Source organism: Melanostigma gelatinosum, assembly GCF_949748355.1.
Source record: "Melanostigma gelatinosum genome assembly, chromosome: 16".
Classification (NCBI taxonomy): Eukaryota; Metazoa; Chordata; class Actinopteri; order Perciformes; family Zoarcidae; genus Melanostigma; species Melanostigma gelatinosum.
Window position 1 is genome coordinate 17,167,268 of NC_136649.1, and position 16,718 is coordinate 17,183,985.

The window sequence follows — 16,718 nt, forward strand, 5'->3', positions numbered from 1 at the left end:
TCAACCTACTTTAACATCAAAATATGTGTTTTGCCAACATTATGGGATGGGAGGACGAATTTACTGTCATAGGCAGGATTTAAGAAATACTTAGGCCATGAGTCCAGTTCAACCCGGACAACACAATCATCATCATCATAATGGGAATTAATTTTTGTGTGTGTGAAGCTTTGCATCCTTGTCAGTGTTGATTTAGGCAACACAGAAATTACTCAGAAATCTAAAGATGTTCCAATATATTTTTAGAAAACTCAGGAATTAGCCACATTCATGGTCATTAGGTAAACAAGTAATACACTGCTAATGTGAGTTTTAAGTCTTTTATTATAAAACCAAAAGAGCCTGTACATCACGCATAGTATAATTGCCATTCTTTTATATAATACTAATCAATACGACTTAAAATAATACTCTTATTGATACAACTCTAAATAAATATCATAAATACATAAGATTGAGCCAAATTGGCCCTGCCAATATTTATATTCACAGAATACAGTCCACAGAGCAGGTCAGGGGAGGCCTGTCAGCTCTTGCTTTGGGTACGTGCGAGGAACAGGACTGACTGTGGCAAGTATTTTAAGAAAGCAAATAACACTTTCCACCCTTTCAATTAAAATCCATGAATGTTGTCCTTTTCCCCTCCTGCAGTGAAGCTGGAGACAGAGGTGCATCTCCAGAGTCTTCCTGATAGAGAGTCCATGTGGACCGAACATCCCGCCACACCCCCTGGGTGGGCAATGGAGGAACATGAGCAGACAGGGCTTTAAGACTGGTTAACAGAGGCTACTAGCAGAGCTCAGCCATGTCATGCCAAGGGAATGGAGACAGTGCCGTTGGCTCGACTGCGGCTTCGAGTCTGGACGCTGGACTCTGTTAGCTCCTCGCCGTGTTCCTCTGACTTCTTGTCTGCGATGGTGGCCAGGAAACGCAGAGTGACCGAGTCCCACTCCTCTGGCAGCAGCAGGAGCAAGAAGCCCAGGCAGATGATGCAGGTGGCTGCCAGGCGCACCACACTGAAGATCACCTCGTGTTTCAAAACATCTACGGCTACAGCAGGTGAAAGAAAGACAGGAACAAAAGAGAGGGCCGAAGAGCAGGACAGGGAGGGAGGGTGAGATTAATTACACAAAGTAAGATAAACCACAAGACTCTGCGGCTGTAGGGGATGAGTGTAGCAAATGCGGCTTATAATCCGCACAAGCCATCCACTTTATCCTCTATGTCTCTGCGGTCTGGAGCCCTGGGACAAGGTGCCGTAACCCACTGACCTTCATACGGTCCATCGTGGTTAAAGAAAATAACTCGTCTGCAGGCATTTAGTGTCGCCTTTGCAACCTGATCCTCCCTCAGCGAGAGAATAGTTGCAGGTTCTGTTGAAGCACATTGACGATTGGGTTTCCAGGACGAGAGAGGCAGACTTGCTGTGTAATCTGTTTGCTTCAGAGGCCCAAAGTGCTGACCTCTCAACAAAGAAACCACAGTGTGTGGGGCCATTTACTCTCATGTTCACAATCAAATTCATTTCCACCATAATAAAGAAGAAATAATAATCAGTAGATTGGAGTACTTGAGCCACATTAACAAACCATACCTGCATTGCCCGGAACACTGAGCAGTGTCCCTATGGAGATGAGGATGGGGTACGTCAGCACCACACCAACATGGACCAAGATGTTGAACACTGTGAAAGACACCAAAGAGGTTGAAAACATTGGAGTACGATTTAATTAGAACGGATACAACTGGTCAATTTATCAATTAGTTGATTGACAGAAAGTTCTTTGGCAACCTTTTTGATAATTGATTATTCATTCAATTCATTTTTTTCCGCAAAAATGCCGAATAGTCACTGATTCTTTCTTCTCAAATGTGAAGATTTTCTTTTTTTCTTTTTTAGTCCTCTATGATAGCAAACTGAAAATGCTCTAGTTTTGGACTGTAGGTCAGAGAAAACAAGCCATATTTCCACCGGGGCTCGCCATATTTATAGACCAAACCACAGGGTACTTTGTGGAGTTTTTTAGTCGTAATAGGGAGCAATGTTTTTCGACGTGAGTCCCCATTTAGTTTAAATCATGCATATGCACACACAATGCGTGGCAGTGATAAAAAATAGCTATTAGCTGCAGCCCCAAAATGAATTCAAAATGCTTTCATAGAAACCCACTCTTCTCTCTACATGAATGTTTATGCACTCTCACCCAGCCACAGTCCTGCCAGTCCACACAGGTAACCCCAGGGCAGCGAGGACAGTGAGCCCCAGTGCTCTACTTTGGTAAAGTAGAGGATGAGGGGCACACAGGAGATGAAGATGAGATTGAAGAAGCCCATGGTGGAAAGGAAGTGAGCCACTTCTCCGATGTTGGCACTGCCCAAGAACATCTTGAACAGCACCTGGACGATGAGGAGACAACTGTTAATTTACACCGGCGACTTTGCTTAAAGTCAGTGCAAAGGCAATCACCCAAGCGATTCAAACTGTAACGTGGTCTCACCTTGTAGAGAGCGGATGTGGAGGCGGACCCCACAGCCAACGCTACGCCCACAAAGGAATCCCCATGGAAGCCGTCAGCATAAGCCATCATCACAATACCTGTGATGGCCATGATGGCTGCCACAATCTGCAGATAGAGATGCAGAGCCGTCAGTGGCATTGATACAGAAAAACAACTCTTTACATCTCAGTATCATCGTTGGTGTTTTCATACAGACCCGAACACCCATGAAACGGTCCTTCAGAACAATCCAGGACAGGAGAAAGACGAAAGCCTTGTGGCAGCAGTAGAGGGCAGAGACATCAGTGGCGGTCAGTTTCTTCAAGGCCATGAGGTACAGGTAGTTGGTCAGTGTCCATAGGATTGAGAAGGGTGCTGTTCTCTTTACGAAAAGCTTGAGAGTCATCCCATCCTCCCCAAAGAGCTTGCTGCACTCCCTGTTTGAGAGAACAAGAGGTGTAAAAAAAGTGAGTGTCAACTTGTTTTCCTCTCGAAACAGCGTCTTTGTTTGTCAGGCTTTTAGTGTTGCTATCATGAGGACCAAGCTTTGAGGATGGAAATGTTGGTTGCTTAGTTGCCTGGTTCCTCGTGGAGAGTCAGGTGGTTGAAATTATGTTCCAGGTGAGTGCAAAGAGCAGCAAGGGTTCTAGTAGGCCACCATTAGAGCTTTAATGGTAAACTGGTAACTGGATTACTGTTCTACAAAGTTAAAAGTGGGATTATTACTTCATTTTGCTAAATATAAACACAAGAAGACAACAATTTCTCTTTATTTTGGTGACGAACTTCATTGACACATCTGTAAATCTTCTGTCTGTCGGCTATAGCTCTTTTACAGCAGTAACAATAACTGTAGTGTATTGTAAAAGGTTCTCAGGAATCTATTCGGCCAGATTGTAAATGTTTTCTGAATTGAAGGATCATTTTGTTTGCAGTTTACCTGAATTTCTGTATGGGCGTCTGCTTCTCCCGTGTGGTAACCACAAGTCCGGAGTAGTAGATGGGGAAGAAGAAGATGTTCCAGTTGCTGCTGAACCAGGAGATGAAGAAGGGACAGGAGAACGACTGGAAGGTCAGCTTAACCACCTGAGTGGTACCCACCCAGGAGGAGGAGACACACAACACCAGCAGCAGAGCACCCAGCACCTTCAGAGCTGTGTTGGTACATGTCTGATAGGACTGGCACTCTTCGCTGGTCTCGCTGCCTGGTGTCTCTGCATTAGACTCTGAGCCATCCTCTCCTGATGGGAGACAAAAGGAGAAAAGAGAATAACAGAAAATCCATGGCACCATCTCTACTTCCTGTTCAAAGGCCAATGAGAGAAGAAAGCCTCAACTATTAATCCATTTGCCGCTTACATTCGGCCTCTATCCAGATTCTAATTACAAGATCTCAATGTTTTTTGAAGCCATTCATGATCCCCAGAAGATAAACGTGATCTCCCTGACCATGGTTGACATTTTTAACTTTCGTTAAACTTTTTGACAGCCATTTGTGGATCCATGGTGACAAGAGGATGAAGCCCACGGGGATCACCTGACCTTTCCTGTAGTGTCACCATGAGGTTCACATTTAAATGTTAACATGCTAAACATAGATGTAAACATTAAACATGCTTAACATTAGCATGTTAGCATTGCCATTGTGACCATGTTAGCATGCCTACATTTAGCATTCATGTCCAAGACCAATGCCATAGATTTGCATAAGTATACAGCCTTACAACAGTGTTCCTAAATCATTTATATGAGCCTAACGTTGCACAGTCTGTATGCTTTATATTCCTGTACATACAGGATGAAGCTTGTGTCTCCCTCGCTGAGGTCCAGCGCATAAGCATCTGTTGATCAAGTGCCTTAGTGATCACTATCACAGTTTGCATGTCTTGCTGTAAAGGCGCTGATGCATGAGGCAAGACTTTGATAAAAATGTGTTGGGTTAGCATTGTGGCCGTGCATGTCATAAATAGCTTTGACACCTCATGATGCAGCGCGTACTGTAGGCCTACGCATTGTAGTCAGGTGTGCACAGAAACCTGAGTAAACCTAACCACATGACATTCCACAGGAAAGTCATGTCAACCTTGGCAGCCCACGTTTGGACTGTTGGTACATTACTGCTATGGAAATGTTGCCTTTGTGACATACTGGAACATGGAGTAACTGGGAAAGAGGTATGGTCTCACCAGACATATAACACCAAAATACATGAATACAGATAAATGAATGGGATTTTATTCTAATCGAATTGTATGCCAGTGATGCATGGTTGATCTGGCCCAGTGCCTGAATGGACTGCGGGCTGTGTGTCTGAGCATTTCCGGGGAGAGCTCAGATCCGTTCTTTAACTTTCGACAGTGTGATCAATTTTCACTTGGGCAGGAATAAAAGATGACATGTGCTGGATGTTTGCTGCCTGTGCTCTCTCTGCTAGCTCAGCACGTGAAGCGCTGCCATTTCCACCATGGCCACAGACACGAGAGCCCTGCGAGCACTGGAACTTGTACCCGTAGTATCACCCCTCTACAGTCGCAGGGCATCTCTGGGATGCTCATTGTTGCATCTGATGGTCTTTTGTTTGTTAACTGCCTTGAGACCTCAGCAGAAAACCAAGCAATGAGAGTAAAAGTAGTGTCACTGGCAGGTTTAATGAAAGTAGATTGCACCCATGTAAATAAGTATTTGTGTAATCCAGAAGAATACTGTAACACAGCATGTAAAGCACAAACTCTTTGCTCAAGTAACCAATGATAAGAGTATTGGTATTAGATTTGTTTGTCTGTGTAAAGCATTTAGAGTGGTGAGATGCCACTTCGTTTCAAGTCTCTGTATCCACCCTTAAACTAAGTCGATAAGTGTATTTTCTAAAGCCACATCTTTCATTCACAAAAGAACTCAACAGTCTTGCCACACTTACTTTATAAGCTTAATGAATGAATGAGATCATCGCTGGCACCCAGTCAGAGTATTAAGGCTAAGTCCTGGCTGTAACTGTTGTACCCGAGAAAGAACGATGACAATAAAGTCACAGATTCGAGTCATGTCAGTGCAGTGGTGGAAGCAGTGGTCAGACCCTTTACTTAAGAAAAAAGAGAAAATAGTCCCTTATGAGTGATATACTGAATACTATTTTACATTGTTAGGCTGCTAATACTGATGTAATGTACCAGTGCATAAGTAGTATTCTCTGAAAACTAACAGACACAGTTAGGCAGTTCAGTCCAGAGGTTACCAACTGAGGCGTCAGGCCAGCAGATGATAGTGGGTGGAGAGAGGAAAAAACAAACTTCTGCTACATACATTTGTTTGTCTGGTTTTGTGAGATTTTGGAAAATTGGGTCTCAAAATGTTATTGAAATAAACCCATAAGTTTAGAAGGGAAATAATCATAAAAAATTCATCATCATTTTGAACATAATTTTGTCAAATCTTAATCTAAAAAGTAACTGTTTCGCCTTACAGCAGGCATGTCCAAAGTCCGGCCCGCGGGCCAATCACGGCCCGAGGTCAGATTTTATACAGCCCGCGCCTTCTGTCTTAAAATGCATTATTTATGGCCCGCCAGCACAGTCAAAACGGAATGAATAAATCATACAAATTCAACATGCAATTCCTATTTTTACCTCATGGTGGCAGCACCACTCTGTAACTGTCTGGCTGTTTGAAATTGGCTCTGACCCTTGAACTGTCATGGCTACGGCAAGTAAAAAAAGGAAAGTCGATAATGAGGGCCGCCGCTTCCAGGAGAGGTGGAGATCGCAATATTTTTTTCACCGAAAACCGAAACAACTGTGTCTCCCTAATTTGTCATGAGACTGTTGCCTTGTTTAAGGAATATAATGTAAAGAGACACTACGAGACCAAACGTGCTAATGCTACAACAAGCTATCAGAGAGCGTCCGTGCTAGAAAAGTGAAGCAACTCCAAGATAACTTGGCCACACAGCAGCGGTCCCTTTCACATGAAAACATCATCAAAGTAAGCTGCGGAGTGGCCGTGGTAATTGCTAAACATGACAAACCTTTTACGGAATGTGAGGTTATCAAAGACTGTGTTATGAAAATAGCAGAAAACATTTGCCCCGAGAAGAAGACAGAGTTTGCTAATGTTTGCCTGGCTCGTAACACTGAAGAGCTATCATCAGATACGAAGAGACAACTTGATTTTTTTCGTGAGCCTGTTTCATGTGTGTTGAATTTAAATGTTAGACAACTTTTCATCACCCTCACTAAGTCATATTTAAGATTGTCTTGAGGTGAGAATATTGATCGGTTCCTATGTAATTAGCTTTTAGATGGCTTGTTCTTTGTTATCTGACTTTCAAGATGTGAAAGAAAGGCAGAATAGTTGTTGAGATGTGTTCAGACATGAATGCTTACATTTGGTTACATTGCTATTTGCTGTCATTGAAAATAAAATGATAAAATAACAATGTATGTATAGGCTACTTGTATTGTTTAAAATAATGTCAGCAGGGACTGTTGGCCCTTGGGCATTTTCACATTATCAAATTTGGCCCTCTTTGAAAAAAGTTTGGACACCCCTGCCTTACAGCATATCCCAGCTGGGAGCAGATCTACAGTATTTTGTGAAAGCAAACTGTTCAACACCGATACAGTTTATGTTGTGAAGGGATCATCGAGGGATTTGGTCTAATTACATTCTGCCACAGCAAGGATTCTTAATCAACCTAATGCGTTTGGTGGTTGCTAACTGGAAAACAGATCTGATATTTCTGCAAGCGAGAAGCAGCTTTTTTAATTATTTTTTTCCTTTATGTCTGCCTCTCCTCCACCAGGCAAGATGGTTCGTGTTTCATAGCAGCGACAAAACCTAAAGCTTTTTAGTGTTGGATACGGGCTCTTCTGTCCGTAAAAGCCACTACAGGCTGATTTGGTGCCAAGATGCAGTAATATTACAACTCTATTTTTCATAAAAGCAGCTCTCGTGGCCAAAATTGTATTCTCATAACAGGCAGAGTTATTGCTGACTAATATTGCTACTAAAAAGATGCAAAGGAAACAATAATGCCTGTCAGCAGAGTGTTGCAGTGAAATATTTCAATAGAAAAAGTGCTATTTGAGGTTAATTTCAGTCAACTCAAAGAAAGTGTGTTTGGCTCAAATAGAGTAAAGTATTTAGAATTATTAAATTCCGAAATAATTTGGTGCATAATTATGAACTATGGGATGCGTCTTTCATATAAAGATGATGATTCAGAACCCAAAGGTTTTAGTTACAAAGTCATCACATCAAAGTATGAATAAATGCCTAAACATTAAAATATAGACAAATATTAGAGTCAGAACGTCTGCTTAAAGTATGTGACTACATTTGAGTTTGAAGTTATTTTCCACCTCTGTCAAACAAGCATACACAGAATTTGTTCTAGATGACACTATACTTAACTCTTGAAAATTTGAAAAAAAAGTTTCACACATGGAATAGTTGACTAGCTCATTATGGCTGGAAGAAAACAGAAAAACATCAGAAATCACAGTGCTGCATCGGCTCACTTACTACTGGTACCCATTAACAGAGCTTATCTACTCTGTGTGACGCAGCATCCTGCTCGAACCTCACATTTCACCACTGACACTGCACGCTAGTGACATTGATGGATGGACCGCTGCCGAATCCAACACGAAGCTCAAAGTCACGTCTGCAGCGTTATGCCGGCTCACGGCGGGTCAAACAGCAATATGTCTTTATAAGTTCGGTCTGAAGATGGTTATGATGATTCTGATGAAAAGGTGATTAGCGGTCTCACTCTATAATCTCCAATATCTCTAGTAAAAATGTGGATGGATTTAGGTGAAGTTCAAGGCTTTTAGGGATGCTCAGTTAGATGAAGGAAGGACAGGTGAACAGAATGAACAGATGTGAAAGCAGCTGACTTGGGCCTGTTTGGTTTTATTTAACATCAGTGCTGGGCAGCTAAAAACATACGCTGCTGCTACAACTACGCCTCCTGAAGCTTCTCAACTCTGCCAGCAGAACACTGAAATGATACAAATGTGTTTTTTACACCATCTAGAGGTCTAAAAGTCCAGATGGAAAAATAGTTCAGTCTTTAGATTTTAATTTAAATAATATCACGTGTTCAAAGCAAATGTAGCACACCACCGACTTAAGAAGAACACATTCGCATCCCACTATATATGAATACCTATACACTCGATATGACATGCGATGCCTTATGGGAAATACTATGTCATCAACTGTAAAAGGATGCAATTAACTCAGTTCATGCTAACACACCGCCTACACATGGAAATAGACATAGTTTAGTGTAAATGGTGTCCTGTGTCTCTCTGGTTCTTTTGGTTTACCTTCAGAGATGGGGCAGGTCAGGACCTGAGTGCTGTACGAGCTGAGAGGAGCCACTCGGGCTGAGTGCTTCTTCATCCTCCACTGGGGGCCCAACAAACTGTCCTTCCTTGGGAAGCGTGTGTGTGTGTATGTGTGTGTGTGTGTGTGTGTATGTGTGAGTAAGTATGCCCAGGCTGCTGCTGCTGCACGCTCAGCAGCTCCTCCTGCTAGCGCCGTGCATCCTCAGACTCCTAACTCCTCCGTTTCCTCTTCACGCTCTTGATTGGCCCCCTCCTCCCAGGTCTCTGTCAAACTCTTCTGTCTTCTTCCCAGCACTCCAGTCCTGACTCTCTGTTCCTCTCCAGGCCAGCAATCTCACTGTTACTGGTGCTCTGACTCTCTCTCTCTCTCTCTCTCTCTCTCTCTCTCTCTCTCTGTCTCTCTGGATAGTGACACAGCTCAGTGGCGATAGCTCAGTGGAGGTGCAGTCAAGTGGAAACTCTACTGTTGCACTGTCATGCCGGGATCCAGCAATGCCACTGTCTCCAACGGAGACTGAGCTTCAAGTGTGTGTGGCATGGCGCAATCACTCCCCTCATCTCTTTCTATCCTCCCCCTCCTTTTTTCTCTCTGTCTCGCTTGCTTTTCCCCTCCTCTTCTTTTGCTCCACAAATCAGCAGCTTTGTTTGGAAGGTAACCAAGCAGCCCGGGCTAATTATGCTGCGTTAGCTGCTGTCCCTTTCTTTTCTCCCTCCTCCTCCCCTCCCCTGACCAGGCTCTTCTCCCTCCTTCCCTCCCTGTCTCTCGCCATATACTCTTGTCCCCTGTCTTTCAATAACTCTCCAGCTCTTCTTTGCACATCTCCTGCTCTTCACTACTCCTTGAGGGTCAGATTATTAGAAGAGCTCTCTCCTGTTGCTTTCACCACTGCAACATTAATCAGTTGAGCCATGTAAAAGACAACCATCACATGTAAACTCTGTCATCCACTGAAGTAATCCTAGTGCTCTAATGGATAAATACTGTTCTTAAGTTCACCTTGTACATGGCTGTGCTATTTTCACTGTGGGAGACTTTACAGCGTTAGTTTAAAGAGGTAAATATTGTACTGTATTTTTGAAATGTAATGTTGCCTGTGGAGAGATGAGGCTCCAACCACCCAGCTAGAGTGACGAGGCACTGCTCTGCCTGAACAAATGCTTTATGTCCTCACTTTAACCCATCATACTTACTGTAAGCACATCTGACTGGTGCCTCTTCACTGTTCTGAGCAGGACGTTTACTGTTAACGGAGTGTTTTTACATGAAATATTTACATTGTGAGGATACTACTTCAATTAGAGTTTTCAATACTTTTTTCCATCACTGTTGCAGTCAGGGGAAACCCTCTCAGCAGCAAAAGCTGTGGACCTGAGGAGGGTCAGTCTGGGCTATGTGAGTCACCCTCGGGAGTGTGGTCCGGATTTTCCATCTCAAGGAAAGTCCTGCGGCCATCCCATCTCCAGCTGTGGTTTATCTGCCTGAAGATTTAATGGACCTAAATACTGCTTGGGCCTTTACATAAACAATATATCAGTGCCTGGCGTATGAGTTCCGACACATGAGGCCTTGCATCCTGGAACATGATCTTAATATAACCTATGCTATGATATGCTTACCCTCTCACCAGTAAAATCAATTCTAGCCAGGCCAGAAACAGTAGCGCAATGACCTGAAATAGAGAACGCACTCAAATGAACATGCAATACGGTAAATGTCTATATCGGGATGTTAAGAATACTAAATGAGTGCTATTTTACTGTCACTTGTGTGTCATTATATCAGTATCACCATGAGCCCCTCCCTTCCTGTCTCTCCGATGCTCATCAGCCAAATTTCTGTCACTTCCATAGAGAGCATAGCAGATCACAGTACTTCTCTGTGTATTCCTCCAGCTGTGAGAGACAGCACAGTTTGTGTTTGGCTGATTGCTATATCGAAAAACAATGCAGGGCCACGTTCCAGTAACACCAAGGTAATAACAGAATTCAAAACTGAAGAGACGCTTTGAGAAAAAAACAACACTCAGTTGCCAATCAGGAAAAACGCCACGGCGCAAGCCGTGTTATTTCACATGATCAGTGAGTGTGACCGAATGAGTGCAGTACTAATGCACGAAGTGATGTGGTGAGAATGAGGCTTGATTAACATTGAAACAAATGTTTGGTCAGGTGTAAGCAGGAGGATGAGCTGGGGTTATGGATCCCCTGATACAAGGAGGGTTAAACTTAAAAATAGCCCTGCAGATGAGTGGAGCCAGCAGCTACACAGGGAGGGGACAGAGAAACCGTCCCGCTATCAGATTAAGAGAAATACCTGGCGCATGTGTTCTACAGGAGACCGCAGTTCAATTTCTAATTCACTTAAAATGCTTGTTCCTTCTCTATTTATCAATTTACATTCTTAAATTATTTTTCTATTGTTTTTAGGAAAAGGTACCTTTAGCTTAACCTGTCTCAAGTGCATTGCCAGCTCACAAGTTCACTTGTATGGTTTGTTTTTATTCTTTCCCGTCAGGAGCTGACGATACCAGAAGATTATATTTCAATTTTCTGCCTCTTCATGGATTTGTGGCCCAAAAGCCTCGTATCAGACAACAAAAATTGTGCACTTCTTGGTATAACACTATAACAGCACCACAAACGACTTTAAATGATCGTTAGTTGAATTAATTCCTCTGTAAAACAGTTTCAACAAAAACCCAACATCATGACCTACTATTACCTAGCTAGGTGTAAATAATAAACAGGAAACGGCGTGTATGTAACACAATGGTACTGTTGCATCACAGATCAAAGCACGATTGGACCCAAACCTCTCTCAGTACCTCCATAGCAACAGTGCACCTTGTGTGTGTTGATGCACTTTCCGGCTCTTTTGTCATTTAGATTAAACCACTGCTCCTCAGTTTATGGCACAAGCTCTTTTGTTTTTAGCCCCTCTCTTTTACTCATCACATCTCAGTGAGGACCACGAGCAAAGCAGAAGGACGAGAGATGAGAGACAGAATGTTATCTGCAGCTGATTTTATCTGACAGTTAGCTTTCATATACCTCAACTTCATGTCATTAGAAAATGGGGACATCTAGTGATCAATATGGTGGATTGCACATTGCAACAAACACCAGATTTGGAGATGTTTTACATACTGTATGTCAACATATTCATCCTGCACTCCCACATGACGGGAAGACGCTCAGCTAAAGCTCTTGATAACCTTTTGAACCTATATGCAACACAATTCCAACACCGAAAAATAAATAGATTCCAGCAGTATTTTAGTAATCTACGATCAAAACTCACTGAACTAGAAACCGAAGAAGAGAAAAAATAAACTATATACAGCCATAACCATAAATTATTCATGGTTTCAAGGATCATTTATTGTCATTATGCAACACAGGGCTGCACAACGAAATGCAGTCGTCGCCCATTTGATACACAAGAAAAACACGGCAACCAACAAAACACAAACAGTCGTGCTTTCCTGGACATTTTTTGAACTTGCATTAAAACAATTCTCTGGGCAATATGGCCAACATTTGAACATTTAATGGTCACTTTATTGTTGTTGTTGTATTTGCTGACCACAGGAGGGCAGTGTTAGGCTGCTGATAAGACTGCTGGTGTACTCAGCATGATGGAGAAGCAATTACAAACCTTTCACATATTGTGCCCTTCTATTATATGGTATTACTTCATGGTTTCCAGAAAATAGCTTAGAAAAAAAAAGATTTAATCTCCTGATTTACAAGTACTACAACATATGACCAATATCACAGTGTCATAGTGGCCTACAGGTCAGCAGTTCTGTATCTCCCGTGGAGATATATTGCAGCCATTACTCAGGTGTTTGCTCATTCCCAGGAGCATGCGAGACTAACAGCACTCCAGGGGTCATTCAGGCAAAGCTCATATCCCATTTGACGCGAGGCTAGTTATAAATAGCACTGAAGGCATGACAATGGGACAGACCAAAATAAGTGCATGCACACACAGAATGTTTAAGGCAATGTCTGAGGAGGACAGTGAATTCACCTGCTGTTAACGCTGGATATAACTGGTTTCAAAAATACAAAGTGAATTACCAATCAGTACAAGCATGAATGGATTCAAAAGCTACGTCTATTTCTCTTCATATATCTCTCCAGACTTTCTCTGTAGATGGACATAGACATAGCAACACACCCCACTGTGATAAATGGTTGCATTACACACCCTTCCTTCAAAATGTTCCTCTGTGTGTTGTTGTTGTTGTTGTTGTCTTGGTGCGATGCTGGCGGTGAACATCACCGGCACCGTGCTGAGTGGCACTGCCACTACAAGTACCTGTCATCTCTCCTGCACCATACATATTAACACAGTGGGGATGTGTGCTTGCACTACAGACCTGCCCTTTTCTAAATTGGCTACTCAAAACGTGGTACACAGCAAATTATTGTCATACTTTCGCAGGAGATGCTGAGGAAGCATTTTCTGCACACGCCATTGTTGTTTGCTGCAGCAGAAGCCAAGTGGGTGCTGTAAGAATATGTTGTGCTTTCTTTTTCTGATTTAAAGTCAATTTCATGACATTTTTTTCTTTTAGGAAATATCGTACCTTGCTTATTAAGCATGACTTTTACCTTCTTACTTTCAGTGTTGTATCATGAATGTACTGTACGCATTACAGCCCAGAACATGTCACCAAATGTAGTCCACAATCCCCCTTAGAGGCATCTTCTAATTCAACGCAGATGGCAAGAGTCAATAATAAACTGGCACCAGAATCTTACTCAATGTATCATTACCCCATAGGCTTAGCAGGGTGAGCCCACTGTTCTATTTAAGTCCTTTTGTCTTACCCTTCGTGGAAAATTATATTTAGCAGATTGAGGGATGTGTGATTTTCAACTCGAGGTTTACAAAGGTGTAAACAAAGCAAAGTAAACAAATGGGACACTTTCGGGCAAAAAGCAGCATTGAACAAAAGTGACTTTTCACGTTCTAGTTTCTAAGAATGAATCAAACACATTTAAGAGGAATACGGCTGTGCACAAAACCAGACGCCTTCGCGGTGACAGCGCCAGCAACAGCATGTTGAATAGCTGTGCAAGCAGGAAAAATGGTGACAAGTATGCTGCCCTGAGGAATACCTTCTGTTGACTCTGGCATGCATAAAATCAGTTGATGGATAGATGGAGAAAGGATCGAGGGCTACACATGGCTTATTTCATCAGAGCAATGGGAAATGTCTCTCAGATCAAATAACCCCTCAGCTCGCAGATACACTGGCTTTTATTGGTGTGGATGCTATTACAATCCACACCTGCTCCTTATACCTGAAATTACACCACAGATGACACCCCATCTTTCATTTATGTCTGATTCAGTGTACAGTACGCCATGAGATGGGAGAGACAAAGGCCTGAGAATAAAAGCTGCAACTAACTGCCATCTATTGAGTCATGTATTACATTATTCTTATTCTTATTAATATATTCAAATGTCTTGTTTTGTCAGACCAACAGTCCAAAACACCAAAGACATTCCGTTTTCTATCATATGTATCAAAAACGAGCAGCAAATCTTCACACTTGAGAATTTTGAACCAATGGATGTTTGGAATTTGTCAAAATTGTTCATGAAAATATCTGTTAATCGACTTATTATTGCAGTGCAATTGGGAACAATAATAACTCAAGACATCACCTTTGTTGATAGTGTATGTTGACATTCACATTGTAGATCTTGCCAACCATTTAGGCCATTTAAACCTCTAAAAATAACCAATGAATAGCATGAATTCTGGCTTCTATCGTCCTCTTTTGTTACACAATATCAGACGCCATTGAACTGTTGAAGTCGTTCAATCTGTTTTCAATTTAAAGTTTCGGGTACCCCTCGTTCATCAGGTATTCTTCCAATAGATTAATCTGGACGAGGAGATATATCCTCGAATGAAAGTGTGTGATTGCATTCATGGTTAATCTACTGCAACTGACACCTCTGATAGATAGGAGGCAGTTAATGAGTGACAGGCTCATTTCTTATTCCTCAGCCTCAATCTAAAAAATAAATAAATAAAATGGAGGTGCTCTCAGCTCATCCAAAAGAGCCTCAGCTGAAATTGATTGAATGAGGCCCTATGTCCATGATCACTTTTCCTTTCACACTTGTCAGAGTAATGGGTTGTGTCACAGAGTGCCAGGGTTCGGTACTAGATCTGAGTGGGTTCGTCATAACATTACAAGTACATCTCTCTTCCAGAGGTGTATCTCCAGGTCGTGAATTTGTCGTTACACTTTTACATAACAGTCAGAGGGAAGGAGCTTATGTGAAAAGTCGAATTCATTTGGGGTGAAAGTGTACGAGCATCTGAAACACAAGAGGCTCAAAGATAGATGACCGATTTGACCTTTGGAGATGTATTCCACAAAAGCACCAGTTCAGCCCGACTTTAAATAATAACGACACAGTGCAATGAATAGGTCAATTGTTAAGGAACACAGAGGTGAGTACCTGCGACTTCTCCGATGCTGCAGATCCTGATCTGCACCCCTTGTTCCATTATCATGAAGCCATTTGTAAAACCACGGATAAACTGTGCACAGAGGATTGCCATGTTTGTTCTTTTCCTTTGTTATAATCCCACTGCCAATACTTCAACAGGCCTGGAGGGCAAGACATAAAGATCATCCCTGAACAAAGTGCACCATCAGCTCCCTTGTCCAATCAGCCATTGTCTCTGAGTCAGCAGAATTCAGAGCATCGCTCTACCAATCAAAACCACGTTGACAAAGGACAATTATAGAGAAGCGTAAAGTACTGAGGTGCTGCTATATCTCAGGCACGTCAGGAGACAGCTGGCAATATTCACATGCACCACAGGAAGAGCTGCTGTGTTTGTCATTTGGAAAATGTATCGTATTAATGAGACATTTGGAATTCAATACGAGGCTGCCATGTAAGTCATTGTTTGCAGAGTACACAAACGTGATGTGGACAACATTAGGCGACAGTTTAAACAAGTCACTCTGAAATTGTATTGGAAAATTCCGGTGTAATTAGTGCATGACACTTTGCTGTGTAATTGCTCAGCCTGATTTGTTTTCTCTCTCTCTCTCTCTCTCTCTCGCTCTCTCTCTCTCTCTCTCTCTCTCTCTCTCTCTCTCTCTCTCTCTCTCTCTCTCTCTCTCTCTCTCTCTCTCTCGTTGTCTCTCAGAGATGGATGGGCCAGCATCACCCTGCCTCCAGCTCATAGTGACATGATTGACATCATGTTGCTCAAAAACAGACATAATTAAACCCCAATTAGCTAAGTTTGAAAAGGGGGAATTTGCAAATGTCTAATTACAAATGTTTGTTTTCTGTGTAAGAATAAAATCCACTGATACACGTAGTCTATTTCTTTCTTTCATAACATTCTCATAAAAAATATGTTGTCTTTAATTTACGCCATCGCACACCTGGGAAAGACAGACGTGAAATTGTCGCATCCCCCGATGAGGCCATCAGTGCACTTTGTTTTCTTTGCACTCACTTCTATGACTGGAGTATCCCGGGTTGTAGCCGTAGAAGCCGGTGATCCTCAGAATCCGGTTTTCTATGTCGTGCAGCCCGTTGGCTGTCACTTTGGAGCTGCCGTCCGTTAAGGTGTCACCGGTCGGCGTCGCCTTTTCCGGCAAGTGCGTGTTTATCAGTGGCTCCAGCCGGATGCAAGGCTGGTCTCCACTCTCCAAAACACTCTCGGTGCTTATCATTGTAGGTCGGAGCGGACAGAGATCAGAAGGGAGCGGGGCTGAGCCCTGATCACCATGCGAGGGACCCTCGGGGCTGCATCAACAACCAGCAACAAGAGGAGGACATCCGAGTCCACATTCACATTCC

At 42.6% G+C, this 16,718-nt stretch overlaps 1 protein-coding gene across 2 annotated transcripts; it reads right to left on the reverse strand.

Moving 5' to 3' along the window:
* Positions 1 to 808: 808 nt before the first annotated feature.
* On the reverse strand, positions 809 to 16,591 carry slc35f4 (solute carrier family 35 member F4; the record flags this gene model as incomplete). 2 transcript variants are annotated; one of them, XM_079286425.1, is made up of 7 exons in its annotated part: positions 809 to 1,050; positions 1,595 to 1,684; positions 2,205 to 2,397; positions 2,499 to 2,624; positions 2,716 to 2,935; positions 3,439 to 3,739; positions 16,372 to 16,591. In XM_079286425.1, 7 exons carry the CDS (start codon positions 16,589 to 16,591, stop codon positions 809 to 811), a joined length of 1,392 nt encoding a protein of 463 aa, XP_079142551.1. The 2 variants fall into 2 exon arrangements, with proteins under 2 accessions (XP_079142551.1, XP_079142552.1); XM_079286426.1 differs by lacking the exon at positions 16,372 to 16,591 and adding an exon at positions 8,831 to 8,906.
* Positions 16,592 to 16,718: the final 127 nt, after the last annotated feature.